This window comes from Neofelis nebulosa, chromosome 12 (assembly GCF_028018385.1).
Source record: "Neofelis nebulosa isolate mNeoNeb1 chromosome 12, mNeoNeb1.pri, whole genome shotgun sequence".
Taxonomy (NCBI): domain Eukaryota; kingdom Metazoa; phylum Chordata; class Mammalia; order Carnivora; family Felidae; genus Neofelis; species Neofelis nebulosa.
In genome coordinates, this window is record NC_080793.1 from 92,441,371 (window position 1) to 92,460,315 (window position 18,945).

The window sequence follows — 18,945 nt, forward strand, 5'->3', positions numbered from 1 at the left end:
CCTGGCGCACGCGTGGCCGGGTCCGGCGAGGGAACGAGGGTCGAGGCGTGTCGGGACGCCCGTGGCTTGTCTCTGCGAGGCGGTAGAGGGTGAGCAGGCGTCCGGCCGTCCCGCCAGGTGGGGCCAGCGGGACCCGGCTCCAGGGCTGAGCACACGCCTCGCGGTGGGGCTGGGTCATCGTCACAGGGCTTGTTGTAAGTTCTGGGGAAACGGTGAACTGTTCTGCACGGCACTGAAGAGCTTCTGCGACCCGCCCTGAGTCTTGAAGGGACAGGGCCAGTTTTGCAAGGTGGTAACATTGGCCCCACAGCCCGGGGTGGGGCAAGGTTGCTGGGGGGCGGGGGAGGAGCCAGCCTGGGGGCAGGTGAGGAGGGGTGGGGTTGGGACATCATTCAGGGAAAAGCACGGCGAGTGTGGGGGGGCAGCTGTGGAGTGGGAGGTCAGTCTGGGGGCAAGGGCAGACACGGGGGTGTGGGCCAGCCTGGGGGAAGGGATGGGGTGGGGAGGGTCAGCCTGGGGGTGAAGATACGGGGGTCAGCCTGGGGGTAGAGATGGGGGGGGTCAGCCCGGGGGCAGACACGGGGGCTGTGGGCCAGCCTGGGGGTGGGGATGGGAACTGGGACGGAGGGGGTCAGCCTGGGGGTAGGCAAGGGGGTGGAGAAGGGCCCGGGGTCACAGGGTTGGGGGTCAGCGTGGGGGCAGGTGAGAAGGCTGATCCCAGCTGGGAAGGGAAGGTGTGGGCAGGTGCGTGTCCTGTGCTGTCTGAGCTGCGGGTTTTTCAGGGAGAGTGACTTTGCCGGCCCTGCCTGGGCGGACCCGAAACAGGGTCCTGAGACACTATCCACAGCGGTCACCCGGAAGCCCCTTCACAGACCCCCGGGAGTTCGGGCTAGTCAGTGCGCGTTCAGAGTTGCTTCACCCCTGCTGCTGATGATAGCCCCGCCCTCCATGGGGGAGGAGCGGTGTCCCCTTTGTGACCCACCCCTGTTGCCAGAGACGGTTGGTCCCCTGGTGTCTGTCTCACGGGTCCCCAGCTCGTGGTCGCCGATCACATCTGGGAACCCCAGATCAGAATTTTTATGGTGTGGTGGAGTGCACGCACACCTCGTGTGCGTGTACACACACACATGTACGTACACGTGCACACGAACATATGCACACACGTGGGTATGTGTATACGTGAACGCACACAGGTGCACATACACGTGCGGGTGTGCGCGGGTGCACTGCACACAGGTGTGTGGCTCACACATGCGTGTGCACGCACAAACGTGCGTCATACACATAGATCCGTGCACGCACACACCCACATTGCACGTGTGTGCACACACGTGCAGACGCGTGCACACTTGCGGGAACCAGCCCTCACACTTGCTGGTCCGCGGTTTTCTCTGCTGTGGGCCCCTGACTTGTTTCAGGGTCAGTCGGGAGTGGGACAGGCGTGCGGACGGCCTGAGTGAGGCTCTCAGTTCCATTCTCCTGACATTAGAAGGGGTCGTGCGCTCCTCGTGAACCAGCACAGTGACGTGTAGGTAATGGGAGCGACGTCGCGGAACTCCGTCCCGCTGATGGGCTCCTGCCTCAGTGTCACTCATCCCCACGGGGGACGGGAAATCGCAGCCCTGATACCCGGCTCCCAGCAAGACGCCTCTGCTTCTCAGAAGCGCCCAGGAAGGCCACCACGATGGCACTTCATCCAGGTGTTTCCGTCCTGATGCCTAGGCTGTGATTCTTACCGCCTCCGGGTGGCGTTGTGTCCGGGTGCGCGTGGTGCGCGCCCTGCTTAATGGTGCTTGAGTCCCGCCGAACAACGCGCGCTTGCTGAGAAGGAAAACGTCGCGCCCTTCCGATGTCATAAAGCAGACCGTGCAGCCCCCGCGCCCCCAGGGAGGGCATCCGGGTGGCGGGGGCCCTCTTACCTTCAGCTGTTGGTGTGGATTTTTTAAGCCCATTCTGGAAGGAGAGGCAGCGTCCGGCTGAGGCCATCGGGAAGCTCGCTGGCGCTGCAGCACCGGGAGCTCGCTCACTCACGCCCTCCAGCGCGTCGGCGGGGTGGCCGGGGGTGGCCGGGAGCAAGCGGCCGCCGGGCCCCTGGGTGGCAGTATCTGGGTGGGTCCAAGTTACAGGGCAGTTAAGAAAAATGCTTCCTCTCCTCACACTGACCAGCGTGAGCAGCCCGCGTGAGCAGCGTGCCCTGTTCTGGACAGTCTCTTCTTCTTTGTCGGCTAATCCCTGTGTCTCTGCTTCCCTCTGGAACATCCGCGAGCTAGGCGTGGGCCTCCGGACTCCAGGATCCAGCTCCCTTCTCTTTTCTTCCCCAGTTTTTATCTGGGTCACATTGTGCACCTTTTAGGAAAACTGAATTTTATCTTCCTGACGTTCAACTGGACATTTTGTGTCTTTAACCAAAATTTTAAGTTCTAAGTTCACTTTCATTTGCTCAGATTCTTGGTGGTCTCCTGTCACGGGGTCTGGCCACGGCTCTCCTTTGTCCACAGAGTCCCTTAAATACCAGCCGTGGTATGCGAGCACTGGCGGTGGGCGCAGACCTTATCAGAACCGCACCACACAGACTTTGGTGCACGGTATTGAAAATAAAGAACTTGCCGTTCCCCAGTGCACGTTCCTGTCGCCTGTGCCATTACCCATCAGTGCCATGTTCTTGAAGCCACAAGCCTCCCGTGTCCGTGTGGCGGGAGGGCCGTGTGCTGGTGGCCACCGCGCATCCGTCCTGTCTCTGTGTGCGGTGACTTTGTACTGGGAGCACAGAGGCGCCATTTACGCCCCAGAGATGGGCACGTGCTGCGAAGCCGGCTCCGCACCCCTGCCCCTTGTCCCCAACTGCCGGCACACCGCTGACGATGTCCCCGTGTCCTCTTTCCAGTTCCCAAGCTCTGTTGGATTTTCATGGGCTGACATGCTGTCCCCATGTTTGCCCTTACGGTTTCTGTCCCTTAGATGCCACCTTAGTGGGCTTGAGAGGAGACTGAGATGAAGCTCTGAGTGTGGGTGCCGTGTTGCACAGGGATTCTGCCCTCCCCTGCGTCTGGGTTCTTAGCCTGGCAGCGGTGTGCGTCCTGGGATGTCCCAGGCCAGTGACTTCTCTCGGGGACCTGAGTGGGAAGTCACTGTGTCGTTGGGCCCTTGCCAACGTTTCTGCCAACAGAGGGAGGGAGGGGAGTAATGAAACGTGCCCCCGGACCTCGAGTTGCGGGCTGTGGACACGTTTGCCCAAAACCTCACACGCACACCTCTTGTGATCAGGAAGCGCCCCTGCTGGTGTGTGTTTTGGCTTTTAATGAACTCTGTTTTTCTGAGCACTTTTAGAGCCCCAACGAAACCGAGCAGAAAGTACGCAGAGTTCCCTCACACCCCGTCCTCACACACACACAGCCTCCCTGGGTCAGCAAGGATCCTCCAACCCCAGCACTTATCCCTCCTCCCCTCCTGCCTGCCCTGCAGCCCCCGGTCTCACCACCACCCTGGTGTCCCCCGGTCTCCCCACCACCCTGGTGTGGACCATTCCCGGAAACCCTCACCCGAGCAGGAGCTCAGAGTTACGGAGGCTCTGGGAGCCACTGCCGGGGACCGATCAGCCACACGGGGAGAACGTCTTCTCGGGTAAACGAGACTGTGCCGTGGGCCTTACACGCATGAGCTCTGGAGCAGACGCATTTGGGAATGTTGTGAATGGTGCTGACAGGTTGCAGATGGGCCCGTTCAGTGTGCCCAGCTGTGGCCTGGACAGAAAGGTGGAGGGAACGTGAGACGCAGAAGCTGTAAGGGAGGTGAACCATAGCTCCCCACTCAGGTTGAATCCGAGAGAGAGAGAGAGAGAGAGACGTTTTGTGTGGGAAAGTGACATGCTCTGATTTACATTAAAAACCTTACTGTGGCCGTCGCTGCTGTTTCATAAACGTACTAGAAGGACGTTTGGAATTAATCGGACTGCTGGTAACAAAAACCTGCAAAGCAGTAACTTAGAGATTATTTGCTTACTAACAAGTGAGGTAGGCAGAAGAAAGCAGGTGTGAGGTCTCCAGTATGTTGTGAGGTCCCCAGTGGATTTCCACTCGGCCGGTTTTAGAATGAGACCCTTATCTTCATGTTCACAAGGTGGCTGCCAGAGCTCCAGCCATCACATCTGAGCTCCAGGCACCAAACAGAGGAAAAAACGAAAGGCAAAAACGCAAACACTAGCTGACTCAGCCTTCTTCAAGAGCCTTCCTGGAACTCCTACCTAATAGCTGTTCACGTGTCTTTGGCCAGAATGCCCCAGGGGAAGCTGGGAGATGAGGCTGGCTGGCCACATTGTCATCCCGGGTACAGTCAGGGTTCTGTTTGTAAGAGCAAAGGGACGCGGGTGCTGGGACAAGCAGGTGGTTGTCTGCAGCACGCGGCAAGGACGGAAGCGGGCGAAGGCCTGGGCAGCCGCGCAGAGGTCCGGCTGGGGGTGGGTGTGGCTTAGATTGCATCGGTGATAGGGGTGGCCCTGGGGGCGGGGAGCCAGGGGGCGCCCGGAGCTCCTGAGCCGCCGGCATCATCCGCACAGACCGCTGCTCCCCCGGGCCTTGCGGGATTTCTGCAGGGGTGTTGCGCGCTCACCGGACACCGAGATTGCGTAACGAGCGGGTCACGTCGGGGACACGGCACGGTCGCGTCCCCCCCCCCGCCTGGCCTGGGCTTCCGGAGCCGCCTCGTTCCCCTCCCGAGGGCAGGAGGGCGTGGTCCCCGCCCCCAGTGAGCGCGTGCCGAGCCACGGGGAGCCGGCTCCGTGGGCCACGGCCTCCTTCCCTCCCCGCGTGGGCTTCCTGGCGCATCTTGGGTTGCGCTCAGAGGCGGCCCCGCCGTGCTGCGGATCCCCGGCGCCGCGGGGCTTGGCTTTCAGACCGGCGCCCGTCCCTGTAAGTCGTTTTACTGGCACACAGCCACCCTCCCCCATTCACGCAGCGGCTGGCGCTGCTTTTGCCCCACCGCGTGGACCTGTGAGCCGGGACAGAGACCGCAGGACCCAAGACCCCCCAAAGTAATGCCCCCCCGGCCCCCGCCCAGGAGGCGCCCGTCCCCGCAGAGAACGGGCTCCTCGCCTTCAGGGGCTGATGGTGGCCTCAGGCTGAGAACAGGAGGTACGGAGCGGTTCCCCCCCCCCCCCCCCCCCCCCCCCCCCCCCCCGTGTCAGCCCTCTCGCAGAGTCCCCCCAGGGGGCAGGAGCTCAGGACAGGAGCCCTCCCCTCCCCGCCGTCAGTCCTTCCCTTACCAAGTGGGGTGGGGCTGTCGCAGCACCCCATGCACGTGAGTGAGAAACAGACGAAGTTAAAATTGAGAAGACCCTCGTTAAGTCCAGAGTGATGCTGAGGACAAGCCGTGCTGGGCTTTAAGGCTCAGACAAGGATTCCAGGGGCAGGATGAGGGCGGAGCCCCGGAGGGCTTCCTGGAGGCAGTGGCTTGCCTAGGTGAAGAAGAGAAAGTGAAAACTTCTCCCAAGACTTTCTTGGGAGGTTTGGTTCGGCCTGAAGTGTCAGGGAGCAGCAAGGGCCGGTACAGCAGGTTGCAGGGGCCCCGGGGAGGCTGAGCAGGAGAGGACTGTCGTGGGGGTGCGGAGGTGTGGGCTGCCCCTTGTATGTCCCTGAGGGGTGGTGCCATCAGGGGGCTGAGGGGAGGGCTCCAGAGAGGGGCCCAGGGCTCCGTTGGCCTGGGAGACCTGCGGGCGGAAGGAGGAGAAGGAGGTGAGCCGTCCTGCACGGCAAGGTCACATGTGCGCGTGCATGTGTGTGTGGTGTGTGTGTGCAAACACGCCCAGGGTTCAGCCTCCTTGCGGCTCTCTCGTCTTTTGCCCTGGCTGACCTCGACGAGGTTCACGGGAGCTGGGAAGCCAGGGTCTTAGAGGGAGAGCGTTCCCTGGTTCCACAGCTTTCCGTCATGTTACCAGCTGGCCGCGCGCAGGGAGGAAGCTGGGCGGCCAGGCGGGCAGTGGCCTGGTCTGGGTCCCCGCGTCTGTCCCTCCCACGCTCTGCAGGCCCGAGGGGCGGGAAGCTCTGACCTCCTGGAGCCCCGGCCGCGCCCCAGGTGACTGGGGGACGCGGTGTCAGTGTGGTCAGCGCGGGGCTGCCCCCGGGAGCCCCGTGGCATCCCCACCACCCCCGCTCCTGCGCAGACAGAGCAGGGGGCAGGTCGAGGAATGGAAAGCTGGTGTTAGCACTCGCCTCCTGAGCCGTAACCTTTCTTCTCACTTGCTTCCAGAGTTTCTCCGTGAGGCCGGAAAGAAGCACACCGTGTAAGAACCGGCTGGCCTTCAACGCTCGAGGTGGTGACCTTGCCCGGCGCCCGGGAGATGCGGGTCCTCGGGGTGCGTCCCGCCCAGCGTCTCTGGGCTGTGCTGTGGGTCACAGCTCCTAGGCTCTGAGCAGCGTCTGCCGTGACGCCCACCGTGGCCCCCCCCCCCCGCCCACGAGCGTTTGCTGCCAGAGCCCCCTCTGCTGCGCCCACCCGTGAGGATGTGTGTCCCCGTCGGGCTGCTGGCCACCCTGGCCACGGCGCTCGGGGTGGTGGTGGCGTTTGCTCCCGCCCCCAGGATCACCTGGGAGCACAGAGGTAAGGGCCCCCCTGCTCTTGGGGTTGACAGGTGGGCGCCCTTCAGTAGGTGGATGCACGGCCGTGTGGGGGGAAGTGCCTGGGTCACGGGGAGCACGTGGGGGCTTGCTCAGGGCCTGCTGGCCGGGCTTCTAAATCGGGCCCCTGGAGAGGACGCGTCTCTCCCTCGCGCCTGACGGCCGAGCACAACCACACTGAATGGCCTGTTTTTAGGACATTTAACCTGTGTGGCTGAGCTTCCGGCCGGTTGCTTTCATTTGCCCACGGTTCGTTTCTGATGTATTTCCCCTCCGGGGGGCTGTGTCTTGAGACCCCTGGCTGCTCGCAGGGGGTGCTGAGTGGTCTCGCGCACGACCCCAGGCAGCGCGTGCCGGGAGGGCCTTCGTCCACGTGCATCCGTGCCCAGCACGGGGAGGTCAGGAGAGCAGAGAGCGTGAGCCCCAGTGACACATGGAAACCCAGGTTCAAGGCGCACCCAGGGGCGCCTGGGGGGCTCAGTCGGTTAAGCGCCGGACTCTTGATTGTGGCTCAGCTCACGGTTCGCGAGTTCAAGCCCCACGTCGCGCTGCACGCTGATGGCGTGCAGCCTGCTTGGGATTCCGTCTCTCTCCTTTCTCACCTCCCCTGCACGTGCGCACTCTCTCACTCTCAAAATAAATAAACTTTTAAAAATCTACGTAACGAAAGGTAAAAAGATACGCTGATGCCGGACGGACAAAGCGGAGAAAGCGCTCCTTCAGAAATAACGCCCGTGCGTTTATCCTCCTCCTGAGGAGCTGACTGTTGAGTCTCTCGTATTCGGGGTTACGGATGCGGTTAGCTGATAAGTGAGAAATCTCACTTGTTTCTCTCCTTGGCAGGTTTGTGGTGGTTATGCCTGAAAAATGCTTGGGTTGAGGGACAGATTTACTGAAACAGAGTGTTTTTTAAAGGTTTTGAGGTAAATCATGATTTTTCTGAACAAGAAAAGCTTAACTAGCTTTATTCTTTATACGCCTGTTGCGCGTTACGGTTAAACACACGTAGACGAGAGTCTGGGAGACACGGCGGTCGGCAGCCTGAGGCGTGAGGATGGGCCGCGGTCTCCTGGGCGGTCACACGCTTGATGATCACGTTCCTGGGAGGTCACGTGCTTGGAGGTCATGCACTAGGCGGCCATGCTGCCGGGAGACCACACCGAGTGCAGGGCTTGAGGGAGCTCAAGGGACGTCGGGCCACAGTGCCGGTCGAGCGCAGTGGCTCTGGGGCCTCGTGGGGTCCCGCGCTCTGGGTGACCGTCCTAGCAGGTCTGCTGTGGCACAGGCGCCTGAGCTCTGGGGCAGCGAATCTGCCACGGCCCTGGCGACGTGAGTGTGCGTGGAAGCAAGACGGGGACTCGGGAGGCACCCGGGCTCATGTCCTCCCTTCCCCCCAGAGGTGCGGCTGGAGAAGTTCCACGAGCCGGGTATCTTCAACTACTCCGTCTTGCTGCTGAGCGAGGACAAGAGCACCCTGTACGTGGGGGCCCGGGAGGCCGTGTTCGCCCTGAATGCACTCAACGTCTCTGAGAAGCAGCACGAGGTGAGGCGAGGGCGCCCCGCTCTGCCCCCCGGGGCCGCTCACTGCGCTTCTCCGGGGGCGTCAGGCCCCTTCCGGGCTGCGGCCCCTCACCGGTCCCGCACGCCCACGGGCCGGTCACCCGGAAGCTTGCTTCCGGCCTGTGTCTGGGCCGCGTGTCCCAGGTGAGCCGGGCGGCCTCTGCCCTCCCTGGGCCGGCCACTCACCCGGGGCCCCCCTTCTCCTCTTGGAGTTTTGCACTTCTCATGACGGCAAATCTCGGCCACCCGGAGGGCAGAGGAAGCGGTGACCGTGAGGCCTGTCCCCTCTCGGGTCCTGCAGCCAGGTCGCTCTCTTCCGCCCCTGTCCTCGTGCTCTGCTCCCTCTGGAGGCTTTGAGGCTGGTCCCAGGCGCACTCTTCATCCGTAGGGCTTCCCCAGGTGTCTCCTAAAGGAAAGGACTCTTTTTGTCCACGTAACCGAACCACCATGGTCACGTCCAAAAGTGTCATCAAATGGCTGATGTTCGGGTACCAGAGACTCTCCTAAGGATGCTTGAATGCCGTTGACGCGGGGCCGTCCGCGAGGCCGTCCGCTCTGCCCGTCACATCTTGACATCCGGCCGCTGTGCTGGCCCCTTCCTGGGAAAGCCACCGCTCTGCGCCCTCAGTGACAGGCCGGCCCCTCCTCCGAGGCGGGGTCCTCGCCCCAGCTCTGGGCCTGTGCAGGGCAGGGCCACGGGTGCCTCGAGGATCGCAGAGCGGGATTTTCCGGCTCAACGTTCCCTTCTGTGTTGGGAGCAGGAAGCTGTCGGTCTTGGGGGGGGGTGGGGGGGTGGGGGAAGGCACACCTATCTGCTCCTCACGTCCCGCGGGGCCAGCTCCTTGGAAGTGGCTGGATCAGCCCTTAGAATCTTGGCCGTTATTTGCCAGTTTTTAACGAGTTTCTTCCCTCCAGAGGGAGAGAGTGGTGTTGGGATATTTGGTTTTGGAGAATGACCTTGGGGCCGCGTTTGGAGGGCCTGGATCCACGGGCAGCCGGAGCTGCCCCGGATGCTCAGACCGTCCCTTCCCCGGCGGGCGGCCTCTCCCCCACCGCTGGCTGCTTAGCCGCAACCCCAGTGGCTGGGGTGGGCTGCTTCTCTCTGGAATCGAGAATCTTGATTCTGCCCCAGACCTCTGTGTTTTGTCTCGGCCCCCCGACCGCATGCTTATTTCTGCCTGACTCACGGACGGGGTTTTGTGGTCATCAGCCTTTGAAGATGAGGGGAGTGCCGACCCCGTGGGTGCCCTCAGAGCCTCACTGCTCTGCTGATGTGTCCTTGTCCCCTGGGGGCCTAGGGCCAGCTTCCAAAGGGAAGCCTGGGTGAAACCCTAGGAACGTGACCGGGCCCGTCAGCGTGCGCATCCCGGGTCCTCGTGCACTTCACGTAGGCAGCAGTGAAACGGTTTGCGCATCAGCCTCCGAAGGAAGTCGCCCGTGGTAGGACTTCTGCTAAGACGTCCCGCACTGTGGATGCGGGAGGCGAGTTAGCGCGGGACCGCGTACAAGGGGACTCGCCACTCTGCCAGCAGGCAGCTCCGGGCACATCCTGACCTCTGAGCACCCGGCAACTGGCTTCGTCTGGGCACCGGCCATGGGACTGTCACACGGGGAGGTGGGACAGCTTGGGGACAGTGAGGCAGGCGTGGGGGAGCCGCCGTCCTCTGGAGGGCAAGGGGCTGGGGCACGTGCCGGCCCCCCATGACGCGTCCCCTGGCTCAGGTGCTGGGAAGGGGGGAGGGGGGGAGCGGGCGGTCACCCCCTCACGGCCACGGTTGCGGAGCTGAGGGAAGCCGGTCCTGCCGTCCACCGACGGCCAAAGGAAACGCAACCCGTGTCCTTTTCTTCCCGCCCTCCGTTTGCTTTGGGGTGAAGGAGCCCGCGCTGCTGTGTGAAAACACCTGTGGCTTAGCTCGCTGTGACGGACTGAAAACCCGACTGTCAGCCCTTGGAGCTTTCCTGCTGCTTTGCGGCGACTGACGGGATGCTGGGTGGCCAGGGGGCTGTGATGGCTCCGGACCCCGGCGTCTGCCGGCCCAGCCTCGCTTTACAAAGCCTCACTTGTGCGGTCTTTGTAAACTGTGCATTTTTACGCCGCATCCCCTTCTCCCTTGAACGGGAGCGTGTGCTGAAACGGATTCTCCTCTCTCCCCACAGGCATATTGGAAGGTCTCAGAAGATAAAAAGGCAAAATGTGCAGAAAAGGGGAAATCGAGACAGGTAATTTCCGGTCTCGGAACCCCAGCAGCCTGGTGACGTGGTCGCACCCCATCCCGCCAGGCGCCCTGTGCCCAAGCGATGAGGCAGGGTCGCTCTGAGCGGGTGCCAAATGTGGCGGGCATCTGAGAAATGTTTTTAAAGTTTGGCTTCGTTGGATGCATTCAAGTGGCCCTAAAACTTGGTACCTTCTGGTACCTTCTTCTGGTGCCTGCTGGCCGGCGGTGTAAAGGGCAGGGTTCAGACCCCCGCTGCATGCCAGAAGCCCGAAGGGGCGCCGTGGGATTTCTGGAGTTTGGGCAGCAGCCACCCCTTGAGAATCTGCTCCTTCCCCCGGGAGATGCCAGGCCGAGCGTCTGCCTCCCCCAGGGCTCTGGGCCCCCCCGCCCCCAACCGGCACTGGGCCCATGTCAGAGTCTCCGAGCATCAGAGCCCATCTTCCGTGGCAGTGGGGGCAGGATAGCTGAGTTAAGGTAAATTTCAACAGTTGGCTAATTGCAGAATAAGCAAAAATGAAAAAAGAGAAAGTTTTTGCTCAAGTTTTTTTTAGCAGAACATCAGACACTTGTACTGAAGTCAGTAGATCCAAAGTTGCCTTAGGAAACGGGGAGAATGCAGGCTTTGTGATGTAATGACTGGGGCTGCAGGGAGGGTCTGAGAGCTGTCAGACAAGGGCTCACCCGGCCCAGAGCAGAGGCCGCACGGGGACGCGGGCCCCTCCCGGCTCCTGTGGGCAGGACGAATTCTTGCCAGCCAGTTGAAAACCGTCCTAGCGAAAAGAAACGCACGAAGCCTCGCCGAGCAGAGATCATTTCAGGCGAGAGCGCATGCCTCCCGGTCCACGCCAGCCCTGGAGAGTGTGTTCCTCAGTGACGTCTGGTTTTCCTGCGGGCCCTTTCTCACGCGGAGCCGGCTCGGCCCCTCCCTCCCCGCCTGTCCCCTGCACTGGGGCCGGCAGGGTGGGGTCTCCTGGGGGCGAGGAAGGCTGGCGGGTCCCGCCTACTTTCCCCTCTGCGGCTCTGGCCGCACGTGTGAGGCACGGGCTGTGTGTTGGGTGCGAGAAAATGCGGATTTTCGGTGGCGGGTGTCCGGGAAGACTTGAGTCCGTGTGTCTTTGCTGACTGTCGATCGGCGGCTGAGGTGAAATCCCCGTGGCCCCTGGTGGCCGGCGGGGGGGGACGCCGCAGAGAGCAGAGTGCTGGGTCCAGCGGGCAGACGCAGGTCTGTCGGGGGGACTGGGGCTCCGAGGCTGTGCCCGCCGCCCAGGCAGGGTCGAGCCAGCACGAGGAGACGGGGGTGTCCGAGGTGGCAGGTGAGGGGCGGCCGGGAGGAGCCCGCGTCAGGCACGTGCTGGCTGGCCCCCTGCCGTGCGGGTGGGTGGCGGAGGGCGGGCGTCCCCGGGGGCCGGATGACGGCTCACGGCGCGTTTCTCTCCCGCAGACCGAATGTCTCAACTACATCCGCGTGCTGCAGCCGCTTGGCCCCGGTGCCCTGTACGTGTGCGGGACCAACGCCTTCCAGCCAGCCTGTGACCACCTGGTGAGGCTGTGCCCCGCCCCCTGCCCCCCCCCCCCCCCCCCCCCCGCCACCTCGTCCGGGGTCGGTACTGCAGCTGGTGGGGCCCAGGCGGCGTCGGGGGCTCCCCGCTCTGCACAACAGTGGGCGTGAGGGTGTGGCCGCTCACCAGGGCGGGACCCATGGGGCCAGCGGAGCTGGCAGTGGGGGTCCCGCTGGGAAGTGTGCTGGCGACACAGAGAAGCCCTAGGGTGCCACGGTCCGGCCTCCTGTGTCCTCTTTGCCACGTTTTGTGCTCTGCGGGGAGCCCTGCCGCGGCCTGCGTCCTGGTCAAAGGGGGGAGTCAGGACTCTGCCCCCAGACTACGTGTTCTCGGTTCACCTGTGTTACGGCCCGAACGTGTCCCCCACATCCACACGTTGTAGCCCGAATCCCGCCATGTGTTGGCATTTGGAGGTGGGGCCTCTGAGGAACTGTCACGGTTACATGCGGTCACAGAGGCGAGGCCCTGATCCCGCAGGGTTGACAGCCTTCTGGGAAAAGCCGCCAGAGCCCCCTCTCCACCACATGAGGACAGAGAGGAGGGGGCCCTCGCCGGGCACCGGCCATCCGGATCCCTGACCTCAGCCTGCAGCCTCCGGAGCCGGAGGGAATGGGCGTGTGTGCGGAAGCCGCCCGTCTGTGCCCGCTGGGACGGCCCGGCCCGGCTGCTGTCCGCTCCTGGGGCCTCACCGCGTGGGTCTGCCGTGGACACGGAGCCGCCGACCTCGGCCCCGGAGCGCACCCCCTCCCGGGGGCAACAGCACCGCACGACTGTGCGAGCACCTCCCTCGCCGACCTGCACGGGTCCTGCCGAGCCGGGTCCACCTGCTGCTGCACTGGGGCCTCTGCAGAGGGGCCCCCACGGCGTCCTCCCAAGGCCCTCGCTCCCGGGGCACGTTGGACGGCAGCGTCTTGCTGGGAGAAATTCCTTTTACTCGGGCACCTGATGAGCCATTTGTAACAACCACCAGGAGAAGAGAAGACGCGTTTTAAATGCACATGGGGATTCAGAGTGAGGCACGTGGTCTTGTGACCGTCCCCGACTTGGGACACAGAGCGTGCCTCAACCAAGAGCCTCGTTTGCTGGAACCCTGAATTAACTAGAATTTAAAGAAGACTCTCCAACCTTGAGTCAGAGATAAACGACAGCCCAAAGTACGGGCAGACGGAGTTTGCGCACGGACCCCCGGGGCGGGCGCACCCCCCCCCCCCCCCCACGTGGCCGGCTGGCGGTCTGAGCCCGCAGACGCTGGCTCTGTGGGGTGCGGTGCTCTGAGCTCTGAGTCTGGGTCCTCAGGACAGACGTCGCCTGGTTCTGCATAAGGGAAGAGCGTGCCAGGTCGTGTGAGAAACGCCCACACGTCACAGGGTTTGCTGGCTGGAGTCTAGCCCCTCCGAAGCTGAAAACGGATGGAGACTCCAATCCCGTAGTTGTAAGGGGGTCAGATGTTTCCTTTAAATCCGGGCCTGTTGTTCGGCCCCGTATTTTCAATAAGGACGTTCACGCTGACAGGAAAGTGGATCCCGCCTGTGCATCTGGCACCTAGATTGCGTGGGAAGAGACATACGTGGGCGTGCGGCACCCTGACCCGCGACCCCTAAGTGCCTACCTGACCAACGCCAAGCCTGTCGTCACCCATGAAGATTTACAGTCATTGCCAACACCCTCTCGTTTCCGCTCTGTCCCCCTCATTCAGGCGGCCTCCAAACCTCCCCTGGACGGGCCATCCGTTCATGCCCCAATTTGTGCTTTGAGACCTGAGAGGGGGGTCTGCCTGGAGAGGTGGGCCCAAGATCCCCCGGCCCGTGAGCCCTCCCTCCGACGGGCGACGGGCCCGCGCCCACTCCCCACCGCTGTCCGTGTTCCTCAGCTTCTCCGCACTGGAAGGCGGGAGGTGGTGCCCACCTTCATTCACGCAGGCGCGTCCTGTGTTTCTGGCAGCAGGCGCGTGACTTCCCGCTATGCCTCCAGCGGTGGGTTTCTTCTCTGACCCTCCAGCCTCCCTGCACTGTGCGGGCACGTTCCCAGCCGCTCACCTGTCCCCGGGCTCGGGGCCCCGTGTCTCTGCACAGAGCTTGCTCGTTCCTCACGTTTTGGGGCTGCTCACTCCTTCCTCGGCTGGTTTTGAGCTCTCGGGTCAGGCCAGGAGGGTCCCCAACACTGAGGCCGTCCCCCGTGCTTTCTGTTAGTACAGGAGGGGGTGGCAGGAGGTGGGGACGCCGCTGCTTCTGCCCATGGGTCTGGTCTGCCACTGCCTTGGGTGCCGTCCTTGTTGGACGTAGTTGGCGCATGGCCTTCCGATGGCTCCCTGGGTGCCTCCCGCCTCCGGTCTGCCCTGGCTGCTCTGGGGCCCTAGAGCCGCCAGCACCTTACAGCAGAAGGGTGCTGGGAGACTAGGAATTCAGACACCGCGTGATGCCCTTTCTTCTCGTTCGCTCGTAGAACTTAACGTCCTTTCAGCTTCTGGGGAGAAGCGAGGATGGCAAGGGCAGGTGCCCCTTTGACCCTGCACAGAGCTACACGTCCGTTATGGTCGGTGAGTCCCGCCCCAGGTCAGCATGGGCTCGGCTGCCTCCCCCAGTTCCCTGCTCCCTGTCCCGGCAGAGACGCGGCCTCTCCGCAGACCCCTGTGCGAGCGCTCGGATTCACTGCAGAAGGGTGACCGGCCACCCCCCATGGCCAGAGGTCACATGTGTGGGAAGGGGTCATTTTGTGTCCGTCCTCTGTGCGCGTCCCGTGGCCCCTCTTTATTATTTTATTTATTTATTTTTAAAAAATTTTTTTCAACGTTTTTCATTTATTTTTGGGACAGAGAGAGACAGAGCATGAACGGGGGAGGGGCAGAGAGAGAGGGAGACACAGAATCGGAAACAGGCTCCAGGCTCTGAGCTGTCAGCACAGAGCCCGACACGGGGCTCGAACTCACGGACCGCGAGATCGTGACCTGGCTGAAGTCGGACGCTTAACCGACTGCGCCACCCAGGCGCCCCAGCCGTGGCCCCTCTTACACCCGAACGTGTTACTTCCCGGGTGCGGGTCCCCTGGGGTTCCCGCCCCACCTGCTCGTGAAGCAGCTCTCGCGTGGAGCGCACAGTCGTCCACGTGAGAGACCGAGACGGAAGGCTCGCGACGCAGCATCCGTGGCCTCCCCGCTTCCCTGGGCCGGGGGCTCGTGTCTGGCTGCCGACCACCCCTCCTCTCCTCTCCTCTTTCTTCCGGGGCCGCTTAAGATGGGGAGCTGTATTCCGGGACGTCCTATAACTTTCTGGGAAGCGAGCCCATCATCTCCCGAAACTCGTCCCACAGTCCTCTGAGGACGGAGTACGCGATACCGTGGCTTAACGGTAAGAGGCAGATGCCCCTGGGTCTGTCTGTCTGTCTGTGTCACTGAGTCCCAGCGAGGGGCCGCAGACACCTCCGGGCTGGGACGGCCCCACATGGGGTGCTTCTGGAGCCGCCAGGGCTCCGGACTGGGGCCTTCCTGTCCCTGAACACAGAGGCGGTGGTCCTTTGTGACACGAGAGCCTGGTGGTGGTCCCTGCACCCAGGCTGACCGGCTCGCTCACCTTCGGATAACGTGTGCGTGGTGGATTCACGCAGCTGCTCACGGGGCTCTAGTTGGCGCTGGCCGGCGGGCCGTGACCTCCTGGAGGCGGGTGGTCTGGGGGAGGAAGGACCCCTGGCTTCCCCTCACTGCGGGGCGGGTCTGCTGGTCGGGGGTTGTCCGCTTGAGGCACGTGCTGTTTGCACCAGCAGATGCTTGTGTTCTGGCAGGTCTCTGGGATCTGGGTCCCCAGGGTCCCCGGGCTGCCTGCCATCGGGAGGCCCAGCCTGGGTTCTCGGGGCCGGCCCAGACAGTGTGTGTTACAACCGCGGTCTCCAGCACCTCCTTATGCTGAGGAGGACGATGGGCACCGTGCCCGCCCCGGGCCCTGGGGTTTGTCTGGGGCGTGGTGCAGGCACTAGCTGGCGCCTTGGCCGGGAGGTGCCCGGGCCCCGCGCTGTGGCGGGGGGATAACCGGGTGCCTCTTGCCTGCAGAGCCAAACTTCGTCTTTGCGGACGTGATCCGAGAGAGCCCGGACAGCACGGACAGCGGGGACGACAGGGTGTACTTCTTTTTCACCGAGGTGGCCGTGGAGTACGAGTTTGTCTTCAAGCTGATGATCCCCCGGGTGGCGAGGGTGTGCAAGGTGAGCCCACTCCCCGATTTCCCTCTGGTTCTGGCTGGGCGCTTCGCGCATCTGGAGGACCGGTCTCGTGGCCCGGGCTCCAGGCCTCCTCCTCCGAGATGTCCGTTCACCTACCTCATCGTTCTCCCGAGCCACGGAGGGGTGTGCGCGGCCTGCCCCCGGGCAGTCCGGGAGTCTCCCTGCGGGCCCCGGAGCATCGGTGCCGAGTGTGGCCAGAGGCCCAGCCTCAGCAGGCCTGCTCTGGACACACCGTCCTCGGACCTCCAGGGCCATATAGGAAGTTGGCTTGTGTTCACCGCGTGAGCTAAATTCTGCTAGATTTGGGATTTCGGCGTTCCTGCATCAAGGCGGCGAGGGGGGTGTGCGTTCACTGCCCCCAAGTGAGGATGCTCTGATTCCAGAGTCTTTGGCATCCAGATCTCTGCGTTTCGGGGCTCCCTCCAGAGCAGGTCATGTCAGGCGTGTCTGTGATTGTCCCGGGGGTGCGGGGGCAGCCCACAAAACCTGTCTTGGGGGGGACCTGGCCGAGGCCCTTTGAAATGACTGTCTCCTCTGGGACGAGGAACGTGTCTGGGGGGGACCCCCGACGTGTTGGCCTGAAGCAGACGGGAGCCCCCGCTCCGTGGCCCTGGCTCCAAGGCTGGCTCGCAGGGGTGGGGAGCACGGAGGAAGGGTGCGAGGCTGGCGGAGGTTCTGCCGCTGTGACGCCGTGCGCGGCCCGCCGGCCCCTCCGGCCGCCTCCGGGTGATTCGCCCACAGGCCTTTCTTGGTTCTGTGTTTTAATCTGAGACCCCAGCCGGCGCAGACCGGCTGCCATGGCCACGTGGCCATCCACGGCCCTTCTTTTCCCACCGTGGCCTCCGTCCACCGAGACGGGGACGCTCGGGGCCGCGTACGTGACTGACTCCCAGCTGCCTACGGGGAGTCAGCCCTCCCCCCACTACGCACGTCTTTGGGGTTGCAGGGGGACCAGGGCGGTCTGCGGACCCTACAGAAGAAGTGGACGTCCTTCCTGAAGGCCAGGCTCATCTGTTCCAGGCCGGAGAGCAACCTCGTCTTCAACGTGCTGCAGGCCGTCTTTGTCCTCAGGGCGCCGGACCTGAAGGAGCCCGTGTTCTACGGGGTCTTCACCCCACAGCTGTAGGTGCCCCGGCGGGCGGGCGGGCGGGCTGCGTGTCTGCGCTCCCCCGCACCCAGGACGGTCACCCTGGCCCCTCGTCCCCAGGAACAACGTGGGGCTGTCAGCCGTGTGCGCCTACAACCTGTCCACGGCCGAGGCGGTCTTCTCCCGCGGGAAGTACATGCAGAGCGCCACAGTGGAACAGTCCCACACCAAGTGGGTGCGCTACAACGGGGCCGTGCCCACGCCGCGGCCCGGGGCGGTGAGTGGGGGCGGGGCGGGAAGGGTGGGCCCGCTCCCCGTCCCGTGTTCCCCTCACCGCGTGCCGTGGCGCGGCTGTCCCTGACCGGGCCCGCGCCAGGAGGCTCTTCCGGCCGGCACGGGTGTTTTGTGGAATCAACGTTGTGATAAAAATAGGTCTGTCTCACGTGCCGCTTCCCCCCCAAAAGCACGGTTTCTCGGCAGTGGGCCGTACCCCCCACCCGTTAACGTGAGTCACGTTTGTGTCTTCCCGAAAGTAGCGACTCTTGTGTGGAAACCGGCATCTGCCCGTCATGTGGCTGGTGTGTGGGGCCGTGGGTGTGGCCGCGGTGGGGCCGTGGCCCGGGCGACTGGCCTGGGGCTCCTCCCTGGGGGTCCACGCCTGCCAGCCGCCGTCAGTTCCCTCCACGGGCGTCACGAAGTAAATCGTGGTCACGTGATTACGAATTTCGGTTTCCGCACTCGGGAGCCAGGACAGGAAAAGAACCCCTCACGCGCTTGGCCTTTGTGCTGTTTGGAACCGGACCGTTTTTAGTGATTTTAGCAGAGATGTCGAGGAAGAGCTATCAAGTGATAAGCCGTTATTTTTCGATTTCAGAAGCTTGATACAGTTTTCTCATTGCCAAATAGACACCAGCAAGTTCGCCGTGTGTCGTGAAGCGGGATTAGATCTCGCGGACACACGCACGGCTGCCCTTCCCGACCGGCTTTCGGGCCACGTCTTCGGATTCCTGGGGAAAGGTCGCCGCTGACTTTCCCCGTTGGCAACAGCGCTCCGCATGGCGTTGTCACAGTCTGCGCCCCGCGGGGGGCCTGCGTGCGGGGCTCATGCGGGCTGTGCGTCCGTGAGCACGCGCACTGACGGCCGGTCTGCCCCCCACAGTGCATCAACCGCGAAGCGCGGGCGGCCAACTTCTCCAGCTCCCTGGGTCTGCCGGACAAGACCCTGCAGTTCGTCAAGGACCACCCCCTGATGGACGGCTCCGTGACCCCAACAGACAACAGGCCCAGGCTGGTCACAGGCAACGTGAACTACACGCAGATCGTGGTGGACAGGACCCGGGCCCTGGACGGGACCATCTACGACGTCATGTTCATCGGCACAGGTGGGTCCGGCCCCCTCTGAGGACGCCCAGCAAATGCAGCTCCTTCTTGCCGCGAGGCCAGCGTCTCCCCGGGCACCCAGAGGGGTCTCCGGCAGGGTTTCCGAGAAGCCGCCACCCCTGGCTGGCCTCCGCCGTCTGACCGTCAGACCGCTGGGGCGCTGACTGAATGGCCGAGTCCCGGCCCCCGTGTGGGGATACAGGCCCGGTGGGTTGGGGCTGTTGCGCCAGGAGTGGCGCCCGTGCGGGCCGGTTGAGAGCAGGTGGCAGAGAAGTCCCACGTCCCTGCTGGCTCCAGACAGGTCCCCACCTGGGACTCTCACGCAA

General features: G+C 63.5%; 1 protein-coding gene across 5 annotated transcripts in view; it reads left to right on the forward strand.

Moving 5' to 3' along the window:
• SEMA4D (semaphorin 4D) overlaps nucleotides 1–18,945 on the forward strand; it is an 84,229-nt gene that overhangs the window by 59,089 nt on the left and 6,195 nt on the right. For all 5 annotated transcript variants that reach the window (XM_058695879.1, XM_058695880.1, XM_058695877.1 and 2 more), the window contains exons 2-11: nucleotides 6,241–6,591; nucleotides 8,006–8,151; nucleotides 10,326–10,388; nucleotides 11,826–11,924; nucleotides 14,386–14,479; nucleotides 15,174–15,287; nucleotides 15,983–16,134; nucleotides 17,099–17,274; nucleotides 17,360–17,516; nucleotides 18,399–18,621. In XM_058695879.1, the coding sequence (XP_058551862.1) occupies nucleotides 6,495–6,591; nucleotides 8,006–8,151; nucleotides 10,326–10,388; nucleotides 11,826–11,924; nucleotides 14,386–14,479; nucleotides 15,174–15,287; nucleotides 15,983–16,134; nucleotides 17,099–17,274; nucleotides 17,360–17,516; nucleotides 18,399–18,621 (1,321 nt within the window). In that variant the 5' untranslated portion in view covers nucleotides 6,241–6,494. The remainder of the gene's footprint in view (nucleotides 1–6,240; nucleotides 6,592–8,005; nucleotides 8,152–10,325; nucleotides 10,389–11,825; nucleotides 11,925–14,385; nucleotides 14,480–15,173; nucleotides 15,288–15,982; nucleotides 16,135–17,098; nucleotides 17,275–17,359; nucleotides 17,517–18,398; nucleotides 18,622–18,945) is intronic.